This window comes from Carcharhinus amblyrhynchos, chromosome 3 (genome assembly GCF_965287045.1).
Source record: "Carcharhinus amblyrhynchos chromosome 3, sCarAmb.v2.hapA, whole genome shotgun sequence".
NCBI classification, from domain to species: domain Eukaryota; kingdom Metazoa; phylum Chordata; class Chondrichthyes; order Carcharhiniformes; family Carcharhinidae; genus Carcharhinus; species Carcharhinus amblyrhynchos.
The window spans coordinates 29,335,940-29,352,685 of NC_137326.1; the positions used below are offsets into that span (position 1 = coordinate 29,335,940).

A 16,746-nucleotide genomic window follows, 5' to 3' on the forward strand; every position below is an offset into this window, starting at 1 on the left:
GTTCATAAAGTAATGAGGGGCATAGATCAGCTAGGTGGTCAATATCTTTTCCCAAAGGTAGGGAAGTCTGAAACTAGAAGGCATAGGTTTAAAGGTGAGAGGGGAGAGATACATAAGAGTTCAGAGTGGCAATTTTTTTCAGACTGTGGTGAGTATCTGGAACAAGTGGCCTGAGGTGGTAGTAGAAGTGGCTACAATTTTGTCTTTTAAAAAGTGTTTAGACAGTTACATGGGTAAGATGGGTATATAGAGGGATATGGGCCAAATGCAGGCAATTGGGATTAGCTCAGGGATTTTAAAAAAAAAGGGGCAGCAAGGACAAGTTGGGCCGAAGAGCCCGTTTCCATGCTGTAAGCCTCAAATAGGCAAACTGTAGTCAGACATCCTACGTTCTCTGAAACCAACTGGCAGATGCTACCCGAAGAAACTTCTACGGATTACTCATCAACTCCTCTCAGAGGCTTTTCATGCTGTGCGCCAACTGGTCTCACTGGATCTGTGTCTCCCACAAGGTTTCCAATGAGCACTGACGAAAGGTCATCTGGACTCGAAACATTCTCTCCCCACAGATGCTGTCGGACCTGCTGAGAATTTCCAGCATTTTCTGTTTTTGTTTCAGATTCCAACATCTGCAGTATTTTGCTTTTCTCAGCGTATTCAATCTTCACTCTCAAAGTATGTGCCTTGAAATCTTTTCCCAAACTACACTTTCTCTCAACGTCTTCACCAAAGAAGAACTTCTAGGGTTTCAAACTCTCTTTGTGGTATTCTTCTGCCCTGCCAAGTGCACTCAAGCTTTGCCTTTCAGAGTCTCCCAGATACCCAGCTATGCCAAAGGAACACCAGTGCTTCACAAGCACTTAGTAAGGAGTCATAAATCTTCTGATTACCATGGATCTCTGGTTTCTTACAATCCAAAATTGTCCCAGGTCCGCACCTACCTTAATTTGGGGGTCTTTCTCTGCTCCTTACTAAGTTTTTCCTCAGGTTCCTGTTAGTTTCCTTTGACCAGAAGCTCTTCTTGGAACTTACTTCTGTTCTTCTCTGGGATTTTAGGACATTTCTGTCCTTTAGCTTCAGGGTCTTGCTTTCTGTCACTGTATTGTTCTGCTTGATCTGGCAATTTCTGTGGAATGCAACTTTCCTATAGGTCATCTTGTTCCAACTGGATTCAAAATGCTTTTGCTTTTCTCTGTGAACCTTAGGTTGCTAGGCAATAGCCCATTTTATTTTTGCCCTTAGAAAAACCTCATTAAAAGCTGGCACGTAAACAAACTCAGATTTGGACGCAATTTTTAAAAATGAAGCTGACTTAAAGCTATACCTTGTTCTTAACACACAAATACAAACAAAAATTAACCTACTTCCTAACACTATGGTTGATTGCATCAATTTATGAAACTGTCCTGTAACATACTACTGAAGTACTGCTTATGACAGTGTAAGCCATAGCTATTTGTTTTTGAACACACCTAGACTCTGCAGCAATGCAAATGTCTAAAAGTAATGTGCCTTGTTTTTGGAGGTACAGACAATACTGGAGAAATTTAGAACTGAGAACTAGTTAAAGATGCATCCAAAACCATGACAAGTTTTGATAATTTCTTTGTTTACTGATTCTTCTATCAGTGGAAACAGTAACCTGAAAATAAATTAAAACAATTGGCAAGAGAACTAGAGATGAGAATTGTTTAAATAAATGAAGGGAAGTGGGATAACTGAAATTACTTCATATTAATCTTAATATGAAAACGTGTATTAGTAGGTTTTGCACAAACAGTCTTGGAGCAGGCAAATTAACAACATTAGAATAGACAAATGCAGCGAGCTCTTTCTGGGCAAGATGGGAAATTTAACCAATACTATAGATATGATGTGACATGGAACTGGTACTGTAGGAACCTCGGTATCTATAAAGCTTCATGCTCTTTGTAGCAGCATGGGTAAACAACGTGTTAAGGAGATAAGGAAACAAGAGGGAATTATTAGGTCCCAGACACTAATGAACCTCCTGAGGTCAAAAGCTAAGATAACAGGAAGCATGAGCAAGCATGAATGGCTCCATTCATTAATTAGATTGTTTTACATATATGCTAAAGCAACATCAGCCAGCAACTGCAACAATGTATTGCAATGTAAGAATCAAGAACAATAAACCATAACACAGACTTGTGGTTCCTGGGAAAGCAACCAGAATAATGGATTTCTCCCAGTACATGCTTGAATAAAATCTCTGCTTACTCAAAGCTGAAAGACTTGAGAATAGTATTTTACCACAACACCAATAGGTTATCTGATAGTAATTTTCAAAAGGTAACTGGATAAATACACGAAGAGGAGAAAAATCATAGGACTATGGGGAAAAGAGCAGGGTAGCGGAGTTAAATTGGTAGCTCTTTCAAAGGGTCGAATGGACTCTTCTTGTGTTGCAAGATTCTGCAAGCTGGTATTTCAAATTAATTTTACGACATCTCCAAATAGCTACAAAAATCAATCATCAGGTGACAACTCAGATGTGATGGTCATTACAGATACATCTGAAGTCCGGAAATTAGAAAAAAATCTACAGCACAATACAGGCCCTTTGGCCCACAAAGTTGTGCCGAACATGTCTCTACCTTAGAGATCATTAGGCTTACCTATAACCCTCTATCTTACTAAGTTCCATATACTTATCTAAAAGTCTCTTAAAAGACCCTATTGAATCCGCCTCCAACACCGTTGCCGGCAGCCCATTCCACACACCCACCACTCAGTGAAAAACTTACCCCTGACATCTCCTCTGTACCTACTCCCCAGCACCTTAAACCTGTGTCCTCCTGTAGCAACCATTTCAGCCCTGGGAAAAAGCCTCTAACTATCCACTCAATCAATACCTCTCAACATCTTACACACCTCTATTGGGTCATCCCTCATCTCTCCAAGGAGAGAAGGCTAAGCTCCCTCAACCCATCCTCATAAAGCATGCTCCCCAATCCAGGCAACATCCTTGCAGATCTCCTCTGCACCCTATGGCTTCCACATACTTCCTGTAATGAGGCGACCAGAACTGAACACAGTACTCCAAGTGGGGTCTGACCAGGGTCCTATACAGCTGCAACATTAAAAAAAGTTTTACAATGATGCAGAAATGTTAGATTTCACTGTTAGTGGTTTACAGTGTTATCACTGACCGATATAGCACTTATATCTATCTAATATATATCACACACACATTTATATACACACGCACTCATTAACACATCCTGCTCTCGTTTGCTAATACTGTTCATTATTCCAAGATCATCTGGAATGCAATGGGAATTATTTTGACTTAAAACTTCTTAAAATGCCTGGCCTGTCCCTTCCACCCTCACCTCCAACAAGTGTGAGGAGCTCATGGACTTCATTATCACTAAAACTGAGATAATCAGGTCAACTGCCTCTGTCAAATACCTCCCTTCCACTAGCCCTCCTTGCCAAGCTTCCTATAATGCACATCCCCCCATCGTGCCTTAATTCCATGTCTCATGCCCCTATCACTCGTGTTTATTGACCTATACTGGCTGCCAGTCAGTCAACATTTTCAACTACCTCCATGGTCTTCCCCATCTCTAAACTCCAACCCCCCCACAGGTCTCAGGTAGCTTTCCATGCTCCTCAAATCCTTGCTACTTGTGGGTTGACAATTATAATTGCCTTCAATTTTGGAATTCTCTTCTCCATTTGCCTCATTTAAGGGATCCCTTAAAACCTACGTCTGATTAAATTTCTGGTCATTCTTTTTACTCTTGCCCTGGAACTGAGTGGCTTGCTAGTATATTTGAGAGGGCAGTTAAAAGTCAACCACGTTGCTGTGGAGCTCGAATCAAATGTAAGCCACACCAGGTAAGAACTGCAGATTCCTTCACTTAATGATATTCATGAACCAGGTGCGTTTTTATGATAATTGATAATGGTTTCATAGTAACTGTTACTTGCTTTCAATTCCAGATTTTAAATCCACCAGCTGCCACAGTGGGATTTGAACCTGTGTCCACAGAGCATTAGAAACATATATAGAAAATAGGAGCAGGCAAGGCTATTCAGTCTTTCAACCCTGCTCCACCATTCATTAGCAGAACTGATCAGCAAATTCAATATCCTGATCCTGCCTTCCTCCATATCCCTTGAGCCCTTTAGCCCCAAGAGCTACATCTAATTTGTTCTTGAAATCACAATGTTTTGACTTCAACTACTTTCTGTGGCAGTTAATTCTACAGATTCACCAGTCTCTGGGTGAAGAAATTTCTTCTCACTACTGTCCTAAAAAGGTTTACCCCTTATCCTCAAACTATGACCCCCCCCCCTCAAATTCTGGATACCACCAATAGAAACATTCTATATCTATCCTGTATAATCTTGTTAAAATTTTAAGTTTCCATGAGATCCCTCTCATCCTTCTAAACTCCAATGAATATAATCCAAACTGACTTACTCCTGCCATCTCAGGAATCAACCTGGTGAACCTTCACTGCACTCCCTTTATACCAATATCCTTCCTTAGATAAGGAATCCAAAACTGCACACAACACTCCAGGTGTCACCAACACCCAGTAAAACATCCCTATTCCAATAATGAAATCTTCTTACTACTGCTTGCTTTTTATGTGTGCTTATTTTCAGCAACCGATGCACGAGGACAAGATCTTGCTAAGCATCCACCTCTCAATTTACACCCATTCAAATAATAATCTGCCTTCCTATTTTTGCTACCAAAGTGGTTAACCTCACATTTATCCACATTATGCTTCATCTGCCATACATATGCCCGCTCACTCAGCCTGACCAAATAACAACGAAGCATCTCTGCATCACCCTCACAGCTTAACTTCCCACCCAATCTTATCTGCAAATTTGGTTCAGCAATTTTAGATTATAACCTATATCCCCATCATGTTCTGTTAGTTACTTTTTTCTCTTAATTGCTTTACTTGTAGTCTTTGCTATCATAGAAACAGGAACAGGAATAGACCATTTGGCCTTTCAAGCCTGCTCTGCCATTCATCATCATGGCAGATCAAACTGCATGAAATATTTTATATTAGTTCTGCTGTTATCACAGAGCCTTACTTTTTGTTTTTCTAACACCTCCCATCCCCATCATTTCTGACTTTCCTTGACTCTGATGATTGGTAGAATCTAACATCTTGGCCACTAAGGAGCAATTTAACATGACCAATCCACCAAATTTGAGGGGAAACCAGAACACCCAGGGAAAGCCCATTCAAACATGGGGAGAATGTGCAAACTCCATGCAGTAATGCAAAGCTGGAATTGAATCCAAGTCCCTGGTACAGTGAGGCAGCAGTGCTCACCATTGTGCTGCCATGCCACCCCCATTATAATCACTGCTTTTGAAATGTTGCGCTATGAAATTTTTAATAATGCACTCTTAACAATTTCCCTACTACCAAAGTTAAGCTCACTGATCTATAGTTCCCTTTCTTGCAACCTCCTTTTTTTAAAGTCTGGGCTTCTGGAGTACTAGTCTTGTGACACTGCCTCTATGCCAACGTCTCCCCTGATCTGACTTAATATATCCTTCTTGGACTCCGATTGCCATACTTTTTTTTAAATAATGCTGCTGCAAAGCACCTTGGGATGTTTCATTCTGTTAAAGGCACTATATATAATTTATATACACAAATTACAAAGCTATAGTACAAGCACCAATAACAACTAACAGAAAAAAACTAAATCATACACTTCTACAAAGCACCTTTCAGAGCATGTCCCAAAACATTTCCCAGCTAAAAGAATAATTTTAAAAATGAATGCAATCATTGTAATGTAGGCAAATATGGTAGCCAAACTGCAGAGCTCACAAACAAGCAATGAGATAAACTAAATCTGTTTTAGTGATGCTGGCTGCAGAATAAATGCTGGCTGAAAGACAAGAAAAATCATCTGTTCTTCTTTTGATAAGTCTTAAAGGAATCTTTCATCTCCAAAGATGACAAGGCATTCACTTAGATAGTCTCATCCAGAAGAGGGCATCTCCAACAGTGGAGTTCCTCCTCAGTACTACAATGCAATGGGACAGGAACCCATGATCTTCTGGCTCAGAACTGAAAATGCTACCATTAAGCCAAACTTAAGCCTTTGGTATTATCAATTCAATTTCCACCCTTATCAAGTACCTCAATATTAGCAGGGGTCACAACTGACCTTGAAAATCCTGAATAGGATAAGGAATTGACTTTCAATCACAAACATCATTAAAACATCCTTACCAGCATTGTGAATACAGTATTTAGCAACAACAGCTTTCGTTGACAACTGCCAATTACTATTTAGACTCAAACCATTAAAAATTGTGATCTGGACAAAACAGAGGGCTGACAGCATCCTTGGAACATAAAGCTTTTTCTCTAGAGAAGTCTTGTGCCAACCGTTTTTAATATTTGATGAATACTCAATTTTGTCCAGGCTGCCCACTTAATCAACATCTTCCACCTTTAGTATAACTGAAGAATGGCATTAAATTCCTCCATTTACATCATATTAAAGTGGGAATGCTAGCATTGTTGTGCAAACAAAAAGTAGTTTAAAATTTTTGCAAAGCATACCATCTAATTCTGCCCCAACAGTCTTAAAAACATTCAATTCTAAATGAGGCTGCTAAAAGTAAATTGAGTTACAGTTAAGAATACAACATACAAGGAGAACAAATAATTGAATTACCTCACACTACACTGAAACCCATAGACCAGGTGACTACAATTAATCATGGAGACTTCCAGATGGTTCCGGTCTCAATCACTGCATACACTACTCTGACGTGCAGTGTCTTACATCGATATGCACAGTTGCTACTTTGCAAGTAAGAACCAACAAGCAACAATCAGGTGGCTATTATTGGTTTAAACGCAAGGTAACATCCCACTCTCTCTCAAACAGTGATATGGGATCTCAAGCGTCGTGAGAAGTCTCACAACACCAGGTTAAAGTCCAACCAGTTTATTTGATAGCTTGTGAGTTTACCCCTTCATTAGGTGAGTGGAGAATTCTGATCTCAAACAGCAAATAAAGGCACACACACACGTGCCTTTATATGCCCTGTTTGAGACCAGAACTCTCCACTCACCTGACGAAGGGGCAAATCCCAAAAGCTTGTGGGTTTACTATCAAATAAACTGGTTGGACTTGAACCTGGTGTTGAGAGACTTCTTATTGTGTTTACCCCAGTCCAACGACAGCATCTCCACATCATCTCAAGTGTCCACAAGCTTTCAATTAACACCTCAATTTAAGGGTAGAATAGATGACAGTGCAACTGTAGCCCAGAGTGTGTGGTCCAATCTAGTGTTTAAAACAATGAAATGGACCCACAATGCTCCTTTAATCGCAACCAGTGCAGGCATAACAATTTATCCATTCATTTGTTGAATGCTCATAGACAATCTTGTTTTTCTATATGGTGGAAGCATGTCATTTGACCTCAAAGAATCTACCACACCCAAACCAAAGAGCAATTTATACAAGACCAAATAAGTTCAAAAACACCTCAATCTCAACTTAGATGCACTGCAGGTATCATGATGCTGAACATTAGAATTACAGGTAGAGTCTAAAACCAGCAATCAAAATTACACATAACAATGAAGAAATAAAGTTTGAAAACTTAAGCTAATGAAGGTTGATTCGCAGGCTGCACTGGATTCAAAGTACAGATACACCAGTAAGCTACCAGACAACTACAGCTGCAGTTGGGTGAGGTCAAGGGTCAGAACATTATAAGAGACCAATGCACAGAGCCAACTTCTCATCTCAGCACCTAGAAATTGTCCTCTTGAGTTTTAGTGGACATTTCATAATTAAAATTAATGTATACAGCTTATGAAAGCTGGACAGCAGGATTGAGACACAGGAATGACAAATATTAGTAAGCACGTTTGTCAAATAATGTAGCCAAAAGATTCACTCTGAAAAAGTGGGGTTAGCCACATTCCAATTTCATGAGTGCTTTGAAAGGCTAACTATCTAGTTGCTAGGTAATTTCATATTTTCTAGAATATTGCATCAAGTAGATACGTAACATTGGTTACTAACACAAATTATCTAGTGCGCAAGCCACACATAACCACAAAAATCACATACAGAAGTTGTTTTGTTGCAAGGTTTAGCATCATTCCACAAGCAATCAAAACAGAAAAAGGTGAACTATTTTCAAGTTTATGCATATGCCAAGCAGCTGGCTGAAATTGCAGCCAACGAACAAGTACAAATTCTGTCCTCCAATACCAAAATAATCAATTGGTCATTCATCTCAATAGGCCAGAAATTAAGGTATCAGAATATCCCACACAAAGCACTATGATTTTATTTCCTGGCCCTTTAAATCGTGTTATTTTTCTGCCACAAATTGCAAGAATGCAAATTAATAAAAGCAAGGCAATGTCAATGAGTCATTTGAGACCTCATGAACATTGGGTTCAATTGTCCATTGCCTTAACCAATGAAACTCAGAAATAGCCAAACTGAATGAAAAGAAACTAGAGCAAATTAAAGCCAAATTGGATGCCAAAAGAGAAACACAGCAGGAAGACATGATTGAGAGACGAGGAAGATTTATTTTCAAAGCATCTCTGGAATCAATTTACTGCCTGCAGGAATGCAACTCTACCACGTCAATTATTTCCTTTGAGCTTCCAAAGTTGAGCTGTCAGGATCCCTGAATTCCATCATTAACAGGGTTCTTATGTAATAAAATTTCAGCTCAAATGTCTGATGAGATTCATCTACATTTACAATGTTAAATCAACTTATTTCGCAGCACGCGGAGCTTCTGGTCTTGCAAGACCAATGGCAAATCATTGCACATTGGTCAATTATTTGTGGCAATTCATAATTCTCATGGCATATACTTTTTCCTCATCACAAAATTTTTTTTAAATGTACAAATAACAGTAGGCACCATTAACTGGTCATTACTTTTCCAATTTCAGGGCCTTTGCTGCAATACAGTATATAAACCCATTGTTGAGTTTGCTTCAAAATTACTTGATGCGAAAAAGTGATTAATTGAACTGCTCTTGGATATTGAGGGTAAGGAAGGAGATGCATGAGAGAAAATTAGACTTTTATTTCCACATTTCTTACGCTGTTGATGAGTCGGGCAACAACACATCATTAAAATTTAATTTGGTTGGATTCTAAGGCATTTAATTAGGCAACTTGGAATATAGGAATGTTCATCATTTCTTAGCTAACACAACCCAGCCAGATAAATGGTAATTTATTGCAAATGTAGACCTGCTGTCATGTTAGATTTTGAACGAATAAGAGATAACATCTATATAGGCTTTTGAGTGATAGAAAGTCTCAAGGTGCTCCACAGCAGCATTAATAAGCAACGTATGACACCAAGCCACATGGGAGATATTAGGTAAAATGATCAAAGCTTGGTCAAAGAAGTAGGTTTAAAGAATGTCTAGAGAAGCAGAGTTGCAACAAAAATATTCCAAAGGTCAGAGCCTAGGCAACAGAACGCATGATGTATTTAAAATTAGGAATACACAAGGGGCCTGTATTAAAATGCAGATATCCTGGAGGACTGTGGAGCTGGAGATTGCAGAAACAGGGAGAGCGAGATTTGAAACACAAGATTTGGAATCAAGAATTAAAAATTTTAAAATCAAGTCATTGCTTGATCACAACAAATGCAGATCAGCAAGCTCTTGTGGCAAGTTAAGAACGGGTAGCAGAATTTTGAATGACATCAAGATTGGATTACCTCAAGTTTATGAAAGTTAAAATGTGGGACATGAGTCAGGAGTATGTTGGAATAGTCAAATCTAGAGGTAATAAAGATTTGAACGTGGAATTCTGCAACAGATGAGCTGAGGTATGAAGTGGGGTAAAGTTGGGCCAAGTTATGAAGATGAGACAATGAAGTCTTAATGATAGCTCACCTATATAGAAACTGAAATAAACAAAAGTAGGCCATTCAGCCTTTCAAAACAGCTCCACCATTCGCTTTGATCATGGCTGATCAGCTAATTCAATATCCTGACCACCACCGCACCCCCCCCCCACCCACTTCCTCCCATATCCCTTTAGCCTCAAAAGCCATAACTAATTTCTTCTTGAAATCAGACAATGTTTTGGCCTCAACTACATTCTGTGGTAGTGAATTCCACACATTCACCACCCTCTGGTGGAAGAAATTTCTCCTCACCTCTGTTCTAAAAGGTTTACCCTTTAACCTCAAACTGTGACCCCTAATTCTGGGCTCCCCCACCATTGGGAACATTCTTTCTGAATCTATGCTATCTAACTCTGTTAGAATTTGAAAAGTTTCTATAAAATCCCCTCTCACTCTTCTAAACTCCAGTGAATATAATCCTACCAATTTAGTTTCTCCCCATTTGTCAGACCTGCCATCCAGGAATCAACATGGATTCACTGTACTCTCTATAGCAAGGACATCCTTCCTCAGATAAAGACACCAAAACTGCACACAATACTCCAGGCCTCACTAATGCCTGATACAATTGCAGCAAAACTCAAATCCTTATTATGAAGGCCAACATACCACTGACCTTCTTTACCGCCTGCTGCACCTGTGCGCTTACTTTCAACGACTGACACGTGAGGACTCCAAGGTCTCATTGAATATCCACCTCCCTCAATTTACACCCAGTCAAGTAATATTCTGTCTTCCTATTATTGTTGCCTAAGTGGATAACCTCACATTTATCCACATTGTACTGCATCTGCCATGCATACAGCCACACACTCAGCTTGTCCAAATCACACTGAAACATCTCTGCATCCTCTTCACAATTCACCTTCCCACCCAACTTTGTATCATCTGCAAATTTGAAGATAATACATTCAGTTTCTTCTTCCAAATCATTTATATGTGAACAGTTAAGGTTCCAGCATAGATCCCTGCAGAACCCCACTAATCACTGATTACCAATCAGAAAGAGACCCATTTATGCCAACTCTTTGCTCTCTATCTGCTAACCAGCTTTCCAACCATCTCAAGATATTACCTGCAATCCCATGTACTTTAATTTTACAGTGTAGTCGATTATGAGAGACCTTGTTGAAAGCATTCGTAAAATCTAAATAAACCACATCAATTGGTTCTCCTCGGTCAAATCTACAAGTTACATCCTCAAAAAAATTCCAAGAGATTCGTCAAATATGATTTCCCTTTTGTAAATCCATGCTGACTTTCAATTTTACAAAGGTTGAAAGCTCATCTTGGGATCAAACAAGACACCAGTGTTGCAAACAGACTGACTTAATCTCAGACCACAACCAGCAAAGAGCTGAAGTCAGTAGCTACAGTATGGAGTTTGGGAGTGGGAACCAAAACAATAGTTTCACTCTTCCCAATATAATCAGAGGGAATTATTGCTCATTCAGTACCAGATGTTGGCGAAGCTATCTGATAATTTGGTAACCATGGAGAAGTTAAGAGAGGTTGTGATGGTGAAGTAGTGTGTGTAGATCCTTGTCAGATGCCAGAGGTAAGGTGCGAGGCCAGGAAGATAAACCATTGCAACTGACTCGCTGGCTATGACTAGATAGTTAACCAGGTGAATGTAGTCTCACTCTGGTAGACAATAATGGAGAGACATTGAGAGGATGGTGTAGTCAACAATATCATTGGGTTGCAGGCAGGTCAAGGAGGAGAGAAAAGTTCATCTCTGTAAGTCACATCTGTGTTGTTGATAATACATTCAGAACTGTGGCAGGGGGAGAAACCTGACCAGAGGGATTCAAACATGGAGCTCCAGGAAAGGTGGCAATAGACTTGCAAGAAGAGGGAAGTTGCAGGTGAGACAGTAGTTGCAAGAGCGTGAGTCAAAAAAAATTTTTTCAAGGGGAGGGGTGGCAGTGACAGATTAAAATTAATAAACCACTATATTTTGTCACAGCAGCCAATCAGTTCAGATATCAGAGCAGCCCAAATACTGCAAGTTATCAACTGGTCAAGTATAGAGTTCCGACTATTTATTCCACATGTTAACAGTCTGCATGAGGTTCATATACATCCAAGGCCATCATTCAATAGATAGATACAGCAAATGATCAGGGGCAAAGGAAGATAATTTTTTCCTAGACACAGCAAGCTGTTCCAACCTGTAGTATGCTGCCTCCGCTATAAAAGAAACATCTGGGGGCTATGGGGAAAAAAAATCAACAAGACTAACTGGAAAGCTCTTTCAAACAGCTGGCATTGGCATAATGGACTGAATTGTCTCCTTCCCTGTAGTGATTTCAAGTAACATGTCAATTGTATACAACATTTTATTATGGCTTTAAGTCCACTGATTGCATAATTACATCTTGTATACCACTGATGTGACAAGGTACTTATAGATCAAATTATAAGGCAGCACTTCCTCTTCATGCAGTGCACCACAAAGTGTTACAGAACTGAAGCTATCCTCCCAAATTTGGTAGCCGCTCAAAGGTGCACATTTGCTATACAGGAAACCACCAGTAGCAATCCCATCCGAATTTAGTCAATTCCAATGGCATTTGGAAAATGCTGAAACTATTCTCGAGATAATAAACAACCACATGCTTCCAGCATCTTCCACCGGACCCAAAACCCTACATGAAGCCGGGACGAACAATCCCAACTCATATGGTCGGGTTAACAAGACAAAGAAATGGATGTTCCGTCAAATAAAACCGAGTGAAAGAGGATCAGCAACGCCCATACTGCATCAATGTGGATGAAGATGAAATCTGAAGTGCGAGGGAACGAGCCAGAGTCTCTCCAGAAGACCTTGCATGAAGGCAAGTACGAGCGCCCCATAGGCTTGGAGCTACCAAAAGGTCTGGCCAGATAACGACACTAAGTACGGAATTCCACATTTCAGATCACATGCTGGCTTTCTCTGGTCCACTTGGCACTTACCTGTTTTTCCCCTCAAGAGCCAGAAGCAAAAATAAAGATTGAGTATTTATTTTCTCATTTGCTAACATTCCCTAATCAAGAGGAAGGGGTCTGCTTTCCCCCCACACTTGCCGCTCTCCAGCAACGAATTGTTGGCCGGTTGCATCAAGAGGCGAAACTCTGTGCGCTCTGCGTGTTAACACATTTAAAAAGCACCTTTCTTTTCTTTGTTCTTCTTGGGGATCTGAAAACTCTTCCGAACGTGATCTTCGGCGGTTTTGTGAACGGCGGGGGCTCCCTGCTCCTCGCTTTCGGCAGCGAGTGGGTGAGGAGCAGGAGCCGTGTCGGCTTGGAGCGGCCCGGGCCCGGGGCCGGGTGCCACCGCCGCCGCCACCACCACCACCAGCGGCCCGCTCGCTGCTTCGCCATTTTGTTGTTTGGATTTCGAAGCGTTCCGGAGGAGAGACGATGGCTTCGCCCTGCCGCCGGCTCTGAGGCCGCTCTCGCCGCTCGGGTGCCTCTCCCGGCCGTCCTCTTTCAGAACCGGGAGCCCGCTCTCCTCAGTCTCGCTATGAGAAGCCATTTTTTTTTGTGTGTATATGTCTATATATATAAATGTGTGATGGGTTTTTAAGCGGGTTGTGTATGTGTGTGTCTGTCAGCAGCACCACCGCCTCTCTCTCTCTCTAATCTCCCTGCGCCATGCTCCCTCTGCTCCTTCTCCTCGCGCACCAAGGGGAGGGGCGGGGCCACGGCCGCGCGCCTGCTGGCCTATCACACACAGCGCCTGGCTGCGCGCCCTATAAAAGGGGCGGCTGGCGCAAAGAGGTCATTATTAGAACAGCCAGGGAGGTGCCTAACCCAGGCTGCAGCCCAGACAGGGAGGTGGGCAGCACAGCCCATCTCACAGAGCTTCCAGCACAGCACAGTCCAACCCAGCCAACCAGGGAGATGGGCAGCACCCAGCTCAGCAACAACCAAGGAGATAAGCAGCCCAGCCACCCATCACAGCAACTAAGGGGATGGACAGCACTGCTGAGCAAAAGACCCAGCTCAGCAGCAACAAGGGATATGGGCAGGCAGCACCACCTGGCACCCAGCACAGCAGTAACCAGGGAGATGGGCAGGCTGCACAGCAGGAATCAGGGAGATGGGCAGGTAGCACAGCACAGCAGCAACAAGGGCAATGGGCAATACAGTGGCAACCAGGGAGATGGGCAGTACAGCACGTGATTGGCACTACATCTACAAACATCCACTCCCTCTACCACGAAGCAGCAGCATGTACTATCGACAAGGTGCACTGCAGCAGTTCACCAAAGATCCTTATTCAGCACCTTCCAAACCGATGACCACTTCCATCCAGAAGGATAAGAGCAGTGGATACATGTAAACACCACTACCAGCAAGATCCCCTCTAAGCCACTCACCATCCTGGCTTGGAAGTATATCAGGTTAAAATCCAACAGGTTTGTTTGGTATCACAAGCTTTCATGAGTATCAAGACCTGTAAAGGCTTGCATTCCAACCATTATCTTGCAATTGAGTCTCTGTCTATATATGCCTTGTTTGTGAATCCACCTCTCCACTTACCTGATGGCGGAGCAGCTCTCCGAAAGCTCATGATACCAAATAAACCTGTTGGACTTTAAGCTGGTGTTTGAGACTCCTTACTATGCCCACCTCAGTCCAATGCCGGTATCTCCACATCATGGAAATATATCACCATTCCTTCACGGTCAAAAACCTTGAATTCCCTCCCTTATGGCACATGGACTGCAGACATTCAAGAAGGCAGCTCACCACTACCTTCTCAAGGGCAACTAGGGATGGGCAATAAATGCTGGCCAGCCAGTGACGCTCATGCCCCACGAATGAATAAAAAAAACCAGGGAAATGGGTAGCACAGCACAACAGCAAACAGGGATATGGGCAGCACAACAGCAGCAGCAATCAGGGAGATGTGCAGCACAGCACTGTTAGACTGAAGTACCTTGGAGTGCAACTTTTTCTATGTAGACAACTCTGAAGTAATGGCAGTATTTGTAAGACCGTTGTAAAATACCTGAAACATTTCCTGTGCTGTATTGAAGCATCTCAGAATGTTACTTGGTGTACGTAAAGAATCTCAATATTATTATTTTTTGTGACCCTGACATCTCTCCACTAACTTGACCTGCCAACGTGAGAATATCTGAGATGGTGAATTATAAGGTGGAAGCTGACACCAAACTTGTGCTGCCCTTGAAGGTCCTTCATCCGTTTCCCCCAAGGAGTCTTCTGAGCTACTAGGGGCAGAATGGTAGGAGCAGCAGTGGGGGCTGTCTTGCCAGATGGACCGGGCATACACACGACACAAGACTAAGCGCATGTGGAATCTGGGATGTAGGCAACTTATTTGGCATTCCTCCATTGATTGGAAGATTGGCAAGTATACACTTTTATATTCCAGCCCAACCATGCTGTCGCTGATGTCCTCCTTGTCTGCAAGCTCTAGTGCCTGCTCTTCAAAGGGGCTGAGGTCAGGCTCATCACCCCCTGTCTCCGCCCTCTCCTGGTGGATATGGGCATTCTTCTCCTGTTGGGTTGGAAAGAGCCATTAAAAATCTGATGGCATGACTGCTACAGAGCATCAGGGGGTGACCTCAGAAGACAAGCGCTGTGGCAGGGGGAGAAGGAAGGAGGTTTTTGGAGGCCAAGGGCTGGAACATGCAGAATGCTGAGGATGGGGGGATCTGGAGGAAGATGCTAGATGGGGTTAAACGCTTACCCTTGCTGCCCAGATGAGGTCATTTGTTTTCTTACGTCACTGCTTGCCAGTTCTCTTGGCCAGTGCCGTGGCACTCACAGATGCGGCTACTGCCTCCCAGGCTGTTTTTCCGTCGTTTCCCCTGGAATGACATCCTGCTGGGGGGAAGAGGGTGTTCTGTATTGCTTCCAACAACCTGGCCAGATCAGATTTGGAAAATCTGGCAGCTGCCTTTCTGGATGCCATTTCTTCCCACACTGCCTGTCTGTCCATCCTTGGAGTTTTTATGGAGCTGCCCCTTGTTAGGGCAGATCGGGCTGCAGGTGGTTTGTTTTGAGCATTCCAGCAAGTTAAATGCAGTTTGTTTTTTTAGCATTGTGGGGAAGGCAAGTGAACAGATGTGCTGATGGAGAGGGGATGAGGGGGAGGGGGTGAATTTGTGCCTCTGTGACGATTGGGCAGCAGGGGAAGGAGAAAGGGTCGTGTCAGGCAGCCATCGGGGCCGGGGGTGATGGGGGCCATTGCAAGTGGGTCCAGGCTTGGAGGGTGGTAAGGGGGATCAGTAATGTTGAGAGGTGTCCAATGTCCATGGGGGCCAGGGGGAGGCTGTATCTGGTCTGGGAGGGATCCAGCAAGGGAACTGCTTTATTTTATTTTTTCCCTACGCATGCACAATTTGAGACTCCAATCAGAGCTGGAGGCATTCAGGGATGTTAAGCCCTGCCCACTGCCTTCTGTAGCGAAAAATGGGCTCATCTAGTGCATAAGATTTGGCCTGAAAATGCATCCAAACAATGGATCTGGAAGTCTCCCAGTTTCACACACGCCTGACACTTATAAAAAATCTCATAAAATTTCACCCAGTGTGTGGAAGAGACATGTCAAATTTTATGACACTTTCTGTAATTTTCAATTTGAAATATTTTGCCCTCAAGCCATATGCCTGGCAGGGAATGTATATTGAAAATATTAAAAAAATTATAGTAATAGAGAGGCACCTATGTGCATGGAGACAGGATGAGTTCTATGGCACGTTGTAAAAATGCATTACAAAACATTTCAACATGAAATTTATTTGGAGAGAAAAGACTTCCCTCAGTAGCACAGT

The 16,746-nt window shown here is 42.3% G+C and overlaps 1 protein-coding gene across 3 annotated transcripts in view; it reads right to left on the minus strand.

The window, feature by feature from the left end:
* Positions 1–15,230, minus strand: part of LOC145337914 (protein TASOR-like) — a 59,407-nt gene extending 44,177 nt beyond the window's left edge. For all 3 annotated transcript variants that reach the window (XM_080182706.1, XM_080182713.1, XM_080182698.1), the window contains exon 1: positions 13,106–15,230. In XM_080182706.1, the coding sequence (XP_080038832.1) occupies positions 13,106–13,472 (367 nt within the window). In that variant the 5' untranslated portion in view covers positions 13,473–15,230. The remainder of the gene's footprint in view (positions 1–13,105) is intronic.
* Between the last annotated feature and the right edge of the window lie 1,516 nt (positions 15,231–16,746).